At 35.8% G+C, this 8,496-nt stretch overlaps 1 protein-coding gene across 2 annotated transcripts; it reads right to left on the bottom strand.

Annotated features, from left to right (window-relative positions):
• Window positions 1-344: 344 nt before the first annotated feature.
• Window positions 345-8,238, bottom strand: RABGGTB (Rab geranylgeranyltransferase subunit beta). 2 transcript variants are annotated; one of them, XM_079776582.1, is made up of 9 exons: window positions 8,227-8,238; window positions 7,136-7,243; window positions 6,302-6,499; window positions 5,642-5,747; window positions 4,847-4,899; window positions 4,651-4,761; window positions 3,773-3,898; window positions 1,293-1,442; window positions 345-926 (listed from the first exon to the last, which is right to left on the bottom strand). In XM_079776582.1, exons 1-9 carry the CDS (start codon window positions 8,227-8,229, stop codon window positions 786-788), a joined length of 996 nt encoding a protein of 331 aa, XP_079632708.1. In that variant the 5' UTR covers window positions 8,230-8,238; the 3' UTR covers window positions 345-785. The 2 variants fall into 2 exon arrangements, with proteins under 2 accessions (XP_079632708.1, XP_079632709.1); XM_079776583.1 differs by having other exon boundaries at window positions 345-922; window positions 1,289-1,442.
• Between the last annotated feature and the right edge of the window lie 258 nt (window positions 8,239-8,496).

The following is an 8,496-nucleotide window of genomic DNA, read 5'->3' on the forward strand; positions in this document are numbered from 1 at the left end:
CCGAAGTCCATTTCTTCTAAAAATTTACTTCTACAATCTTACAAATGTTCTTAAAAAAAGAATAATGTTCATAGAAATACTTTATTTTCACCAAGAATGCAAAACAGGGAATATAGTCTATCTGAAAACACATACAAAAATGTAAGTGGTAACCATCTCCTGTCTCCTTATGGGGGGGGGGGGGGGGCAACAACCCTTTGGTAGTCAGTAGCTGGCATTCTGACATAAAATTGTAAGAATTAGCATATAGTGTAGCCCAGATTTCAATCATATTCTAAGATGGTGAACTGTCATTTACCGAAATTACTCTGTGACCAATTCAGAATAATCATAAGCCTATGAAATAACTCCCAAATTTCAAGTTTATTTCACTTTGTACATCTTTTAATTCATGTGGGGTATATCCATTTTTATCAGTTAACAATTTCATTGACATAGACCAATTTACATGAACTATCATTACATAACATGGAGGAAGCACATGGGAAAATCAAGTCAAATACAAGACTTCATTAACTAGAGTTCTTAAACTGAAGATTACTATTAGGGAAATTTAAATACATTGAAGTATAAACAAAATATCGTATTCAGAATGACAGCATTCTATAAGAAAATCAAAAGCTGAAGATAGGCCTTTATTTTACAATATGTATACTTACATAATTTATTAAAATTACAACTCATATACAAAATATTAACATAGTAATTTTTAAGTATGACAAGCACTTCAAATTCAGAAATTTTAGGATGACAAAATTGTACTAAGCAACTTTGCAACAATGAATCTAGCTCACTAGTTCAGGCTGAACATTCATTCTCCGAAGTACTTCTTCAGGCATGCAAAAAACAGGATTAACAGGTTTAATTTGTTCTTCTCCCAAAAGTGCCAATCCAGCAATTCCAAATAAAGTATGAAAAGGATCTACCTATTAAAAAAATGAGAATTCAGATTATTACAAAATGAAAACTTATAAAACCCTGCTTCTGAACGATGGTTATATTGGAGCCCACTGTACTTTCTCTACTTGAATATATGCTTCAAGTTCTCTTAATAAAAATGGCTTTAAATTGTGATGTTAACCATACACTATTTTGGAAATGTCATGAGAAATTTCTGCAAACTTGTTTTACTATTCTTTGCAGTCTCAAAAATTACCAAAAAAAGCACACTGCTTTCAAAGCAACACTAGGAAATACTATCCATTTCTAAGTCTGGAAGAGCTTAGAACCATACAAGTAATGGAAAACACTGAAATGTAATTGTAACATGAATATGTCAGAAATGTACTTGCCATATCTCCTGGCCTGTCTGCAAATCCTCCAGTTTCTTCATCTTGACACGCTAAGATGAAACTGCGCAGTTTCTCTCGATCAATCCAATGAAGCCTTCCTATTATCTTTAGGGAAGCCAGCACCCACCATGAATAGCATACATCTGGTAACTAGGGGGAAAAAGAAAAAGCCACAAAGTTGCCACAATTTTATTCTCTAGTCCACTTAGGTTGGGATGGGGAGGAATCAAGGACTATACTGACATGCAGTATTTTAAATGCTGAAATTCATAAACACAACTGCTTAGAATAAAGATAATCACTGGAAAAGACCAAACACTCCAATCCATAGAAAGGCATGCTATGTGTTTCAGTACATTGTGAAAAAAATCCCATCTACTTTTATTTCTTCTGCAATGAATGCTAACTCAGCCCCCCCTACCCAAATAGTTGGTAGTAAGGCTCATGAAATCTATGATGATGGATATTGCATATTCGAAGTAGAGCATTTTCAACAAGTAATCCCAGGTAGCTATAGATCTGCTAAAAAATCACTTGAAGCCTGGCCCCTCAAAATACCAGCCGGTGTGGCTCAGTGGTTGAGCCTATGGAACCAAGTCATGGTTTGATTCCAGGTCAGGACACATGGCTCAATACCCAAGGGTCACATGAAGGAGACGGCCAGTCAATGATTCTCTCTCATCACTGATGTTTCTATCTCCCTTTCCCTTCCTCTCTGAAATCAATAAAAATAAAAAATAAAAAAAGATGTAGAAGACTCCACCTGAGGCTGAATATAATCTTCAATAAGATCATTGGGTAATTCATAGTCACATGATGGCCAGAGGGGAAGGGAAGCAAAAGAAGGAAAAAATGGGGGCACCTATAATAGCCAATAAAGAAAAACATTGTCCTACATTGTTAAAATGCTGGTTCCTGTCAACTGCCACCCCTAATTGTTGAAAGTTGCCCAGGTTTTCCATAGGACCTTAAGTAGAAACCACCTGTGGTTATTTCCCTATCCCACTCACCCCCAACTTATTAGAAATATCAAGCAAAAAACAAAAGTGATAAAAGAAGCACTATGCACCTATATTTTTAGGGTTAGGTCCTAGCAAATTATAGCGAGTCAAATCTAGACTACCACCAAAGAATAGTTTTTCACATGTGTAGTTTTAAAAATGTTTAACAGAAAAATCATATGAAGCACAAATGTACCCATAATTTTACTGCAACAAAGCCATGTCCATAATCTTACTGTCTATGGAAGCATTTGCTCTTCAGGGCAGCAACAAAGCTGAAAATATTTACTATCTGGCGCTTAAAGACCCAATTTAGAGCTTAATGTGTGTGACCTAAACACAACTGGACTTAAGAAAAACTAATTCCCTTCTCCCAAATCCAAGTGTCAAAAATTAAAGTTTTTTTTTATTGGGGAGGAGGGAAATAATAAAAATAAAAATATTGAATAAAAAGTTTTAACAATTAAAAAAATCTCTTTGACTTGGCTAATCCATTGTCCCTTCACACCCAAATATCATCAACATGGATATTTCTATACTCGATGAATGTGTTCACTTAACAGTAGTCTAGCTCCCAGACATACACTATTTAATTCATGAATTATTCCCTGGTATATACCCAGAAATTAAAAGGTTTGAAGAATTGTATGAGAAGGCACCATGCACATCTTTTCTTCAAAAGTGTATTTTAGATACAGAGGAATCTATGCATATTACTAAGGGAAAGAAGCAATTCTGAAAATGTTACATCTATATAATGCCAACTATTTGCATTCTGGAAAAAGCAAAACTAAACATAGTAAAAAGATCAGTGTTTTCCAGGGATTTGAGGGAGGACAGAGGGGTGAATAGGTAAAGCACAGGGAATTTTAGGATGGTGACATTATTCTGTATCATACCATAAAGGTGGATACAGGATATTATGTATTTTTCAAAAGCTAGAGAACTGTACAATACAAAGAGTGAACCTGTATGTAAACTACGGACTTTATCAAATAACGTATCAATATTGGTTCATTAATTTAACAATGTACCACACTGAAATAAGTTATTTTTTTCAAGGTTTAACTCTTCACCTGTATTATTTTTTTTAAATAAAATTTATTGGGAGGACATTGGTTAATAAGATTATATAGGTTTCAAACATGCCTTTCTATGATACATGATGTGCATATTTTAATGCCCATCACCCACCACCATATATTTAACCCCCTTATCCTTTATTACCCACCCCTCTGAACTCCCTTCCCTCTGGTAACCACCAGTGCATCATTTAAATGGACACCAGGTTTAATAAGCATTTCAATCCTAGCTTACTTTTGCCAAGGGCCTTTTTTTTATGGTACAACAGAAAAATTATAATGGAAGATAAAAAGCTAATTATCAATTTACAAGAGCAATATTGAAAAAGTTAAGATAAAACAGCACTCACTAAAGTTACAAAGCTATTAGAACACAATGTATCTTATGAAACAATACCTTCTCTGGCCTTCCATTCAGTCCACCTGAAGGTAACTGTCGTTCACAAAGCCACCACCCAAGTAAATCAGAATTTACTTGGTGCAACTGATTAGTAATAGCCAGGAATCCTGTGCAACAATAGATCTAAAATTACAGACATAAAGTACAGGTGTATAATAATCTGCAATAAGTGATAAAAACTACTCAATTTTATGTCTAAAAATTTACTGACAATTGAACAGTTAGAATGGTAAACATGGAAATATCACATAATTATTTGAAAAAAAATCTAAGCATATTACTAGGATCCAATTTTGCAAAGAAATACTATTGTCAAAATTCTTATGACTAAGATACTATTTTATTTCACAACTATTTTTATGTATACCATGTTCTCTGGCACAAGCAGCAAATATAGGAACAAACTGCTTTCAATTATTTAGTTAAAAACTGATGGAGCCCAGGCCAGGTAGCTCAGTTGGTTAGAGCATCGGAATCAGGATATGCCCAGATTTGGGGTTCAATCAATCCCTGGACAGGGCACATAAAAGAATCAACCAATGAATGCAAATCGGTTTCTCTCTCTCCCTTCCTCTTTCTCAATATTAATATAGGTATATATAAGTAAATACTAATGGAAAACCAAAATATATTTTTGGTGATTACAAGCCTACTTATGTTTGACTGGGTCAGAGTGTTTCACCAACAGGTGAATGTATATAAAGCAAACTATTGTAAAAAGAAAAAAAAAGGGGGGGGGGCCTTCCTTAATCAGCAATTAATCAACTATAATGTAACATCCCACATTATATTACCTTTGGTCAAATTAACTTCATTCATATTTAACAAACACTAAAATTGCTATTAACATATTTTAATCTGCATTAGTGAATTACCTGCCCAGCATGGGACTCAGAACCTGGCCTACAACCAAATCCACCATCAAAGTTCATACATGATAAAACAAATTCAATTGCCTTTTCCACATTAATAGCATCCAGCTTCCCCTATAAAGAAACAAAAAACAATACCTATTAAATCCCAGAGTAACCATGGACACTAAGTAATTCCAATACAATAGTCATAACTTACCAATAGAGCCAAAGTTGCCACAGCACAAAAAGAGAATCTTGTATCAATTTCTCCTAAAAAATAAATCAAACCAAAACTTAATTGTTACTAAAGGCTTCTGGATCATAACATACACAAGCTATTCTGTACAATTACTATAGTTAAAACTTAAAATTTACTTGTAGGTCTCCAGAAGGAAAGCTAAATCTAAAGCAAAATCATTTTACTTCTAAGAAAACTAAGATCTAGAAAAATATAGCAAATTATCTTGAGTTGTTCACACAGTACCCAGAGAGGGAAGGTAACTAACAGAGCCAAAAGGACTAGTCAGTTTCTATTAATGAACTTACCCTATTACATATAAGTAGATTTTCACATCCCATGAAGCAGCTGGTCTCTCCGGCCTGCACTGTATTCAGCCCTGAAGTAGAGATTATCTAATTTATCAAGTAAAATACTATTCCCTCCCTCTACTCAAATATGAAGTAAATTTGTCAAGTTTTTATTGTCTTTCCGTTGCCAGTTTAAGAACTTTACAAACCCACCAAATATTGGGGGGGAAATTTCACCTACCTTATCTTTTAGACTGACCCCCTCTGTTCCAGTGCTCCTGTAGGCTGATATAACTAGCACAGTGCATGCTGGAACTTCCAGCAGACTATTAACTCCAGTTAGACCAGCTGCTTAGTGGGACCTGAAAAGATGAAAAACTTTTAAAAAAACCTCTTATAAAAATATGCAGCAAAGCTTATTACAATAAACACCAAAACATTTTAAGATTGGTATTTTTGGTAGCATGAAGTAAAATGACATTACCCCAAATATCTCCAGCAAAAGAACCATCTTCTTTCTGTAGACTCTGAACATATTCCACAACTTTATTTACATCAATAACATTAATACTATCATACAGAGTAAGAATCTGTAACAAAAAAAGTTAAATACATCTTTAACCCTAGTTGATTCTAATGTTCTTCTTCAACTACCTTTTAAGTCAAGCAAGCATGTCCTTTTGTCTAGGCATTTATAAACTTTTCTCAAACATGCAAACTATCTTCTATGCAATAAAATTATAGGTATTAACAAATCCAAACTTCTAAATGCATTTTTCTACATATAAACTGTAACTTAAAAGTTTAACTCTTAAATTGTCTAACTTATGTAGACTTTAAACCCTTATTTATGGGATCTTCAGTATCAAAATTAAAACATTTAATTCCACCTTGTGATTTTCAAATATTTACATACACTAAACATTTTACCACCCAAGGTCTCAGTGTAATTTTAGAATTTACATCAACTTTGAATTCAGCTAATACATGCCATCACATCATTGACCTTGTTAAAAATACTTCATTTGCAAAACTTAGGGCCAACTTTTTGACATACTCATTTTATCACTTTCATGGTTTCCAATTTCCCCACTCAGGTAAGAGCATACACTACCAAGATTGCCAAACTTTAATCAGTATTTACCTGGACAGCACTCAGAGTGTACAGAAGATGAGGATCATGTCCAATACTAGCACTTATTCCACCACACTCGTGTTGACACGACTTAATAAATGCCAGAATTTCTTCTCTATTCATGCGATTTAGTTGTCCCATGAGATCCATTACAGTCAGACCCCAATAGACGCCACTCATTCTCAAGTACTCAGACATACAGTACTCCTAAAATACACAATTACTTGAATGTGTCAGTTTGAATTCATGCTGGGTCAGAAACCAAACATTTAATCCTACCAATGATGAGAAGCATAATAAACTCACTTGTGACTGACCATTCAAATAGAGCTTTAACTCTTCCAGGAGCCAACCGGAAGTATAAATGAGAAGACCTACTTTTTTTTTTAAGTTCGGGGAGAACTTTTCTTTCAGAGTACCTACATCGTATTTAACGACTCCATATTTACATGGTAATGGGAATGTATTATTTAAATCAAGAATTTATCAATACTAGGTATTTTCCATGATAATCCAGCTGTTGAGACACTAAAGGGATAAGTATTTACTTTCAGGTGAGTTGCTCACTACTTTATTCAAAGACTGTCCCAGAGAAAAATTAACTCAAGGTAAAAGTTTTTCAAGGTCTCAGCGTAATTCTAGAGCTAGTGCTATTACACATCAGCTGTAAATTCAGATAATACATGCCAAAACATCATTGACCTTGAAAGTATTTACCTTAATTACAAAAGTAGAAATTTATTCTGTACCTCAAACCTCTTATAATGGGCCATAAATACTGACCCACTGACTGTTCATGGAGAATAGTATTCTTTGAAACTTTCAACATAAAACCATACATACATAATCATCTTTCTTTGAGCCATAGGATGCGATATAATCTGCATGCTTCTCCAATAAGAGGGTGTCAGGTGCATCTGACTTGATGGTAACATCCTTCTGTGGTGTGCCCTTTCAAAATAAAAGTAGTTGATTTCACAAACGTTTTTTCTTCTCATGTCTGACCCCACAGCACATTCAATACACATCTGAACTTCAAGCCCTTGTAATGATTCAGGTATTTTTCAGGTCTCAGAGTAATTCTAGAGCTAAAGTAGTCGTAATCAACTTTAGATTCAGAATACATGCCGGCTCATCATAGACCCCAAAAAAATTACCTGTATTTATTGCTTATCTTTCCCTTAAAGAGTAAAATAAACACCACGGAGTATCAACGCTCATAAATTCAGGACAAGTTATGGTTTACATGTGGCAATAAGCAAGCGGATGCATTAACATACCTAACTAGACAATAACTTGCAATTAACCTAGAAACTCGGTTTCAAAGCTCTTTCTACACACCCAAATTATTCCATTGCTTAAGCAAGCAGTCCCTTTAGCCCCACGCTCTCCAGCTTTGGTCAGTTTCTGAATTTGTAACAAACCCCCAGGTGACCAGGACGGTCTAATTCTCCCCATTATCTCAGAGCTTCGTGACTGACACTGAGTTGTATTCATTTTTAAGTAGGTCATGACGATTACTAAAAAGTTAGCAAATTTCTTTTAAATTCCATTTAAAATTTACCACCATACCAGTCACGATTCTAAAGACTGAGCCACTAAATACATCTGTATAGAGAAGGAAAAAAGTAGCGCCTACTTGGTCTGGTTTTGTGGGATTAAAAAATCGGGCCTTTGAATCCCGAGGCCCGCCCGACAGGAGGGAGCCTGGATAAAATACAGGCGGCAACTGCGCCCGCGAGGTCTGCAGGCAACGCGGAGTAATAGTTCAGCCTTTCTGAGCTCTCAAGAAACCTCCCAAGGCCCGTGGCTTAACCTAACCATTCTCCAACACTTGCTAAGCCACACTATAGTCACTGAGCGGCGAAATATTACGCTGTGCGGCCTCCTCCCCGACCCGGCTGGACTGCAGCGCACAGAGCAGCCGTACTCACCATGTCTGTGCGCGAAAAGAGAACGGAGCCCGTTCGGGGGTGTATTTAGCAGGCATGCGCATGCGCAGAAGCAGCCCTCAGGTCCCCTCCGCCGCCCCACATAGTTGACTAAGCTCCCGCCTGTTCCATTGGCCACCCTAGGACCCCACCGACTGCTTATAGCTGTCTTTGCTGCCTGTGCTCAAAGGCTTTGCCCCCCTCCCTCCTGTTTACTAATCTCATGATCCTATCTTTGGTCTAAAATAGTTTTAAGTAATACTATCTCAATTA

This window comes from Cnephaeus nilssonii (assembly GCF_951640355.1).
Source record: "Cnephaeus nilssonii genome assembly, chromosome: 7".
In the NCBI taxonomy this organism is placed as follows: domain Eukaryota; kingdom Metazoa; phylum Chordata; class Mammalia; order Chiroptera; family Vespertilionidae; genus Cnephaeus; species Cnephaeus nilssonii.

Bases quoted from the DNA above. Each gene is read 5' to 3' on its own strand.
- RABGGTB (XM_079776582.1), bottom strand. The intron at 4,762-4,846 runs GTAAGTTATGAC...GTTTCTTTATAG, and splicing joins TGGCAACTTTGGCTCTATTG to GGGAAGCTGGATGCTATTAA. The intron at 1,443-3,772 runs GTATTGTTTCAT...TTTTCCCCCTAG, and splicing joins TGAATGGAAGGCCAGAGAAG to TTACCAGATGTATGCTATTC.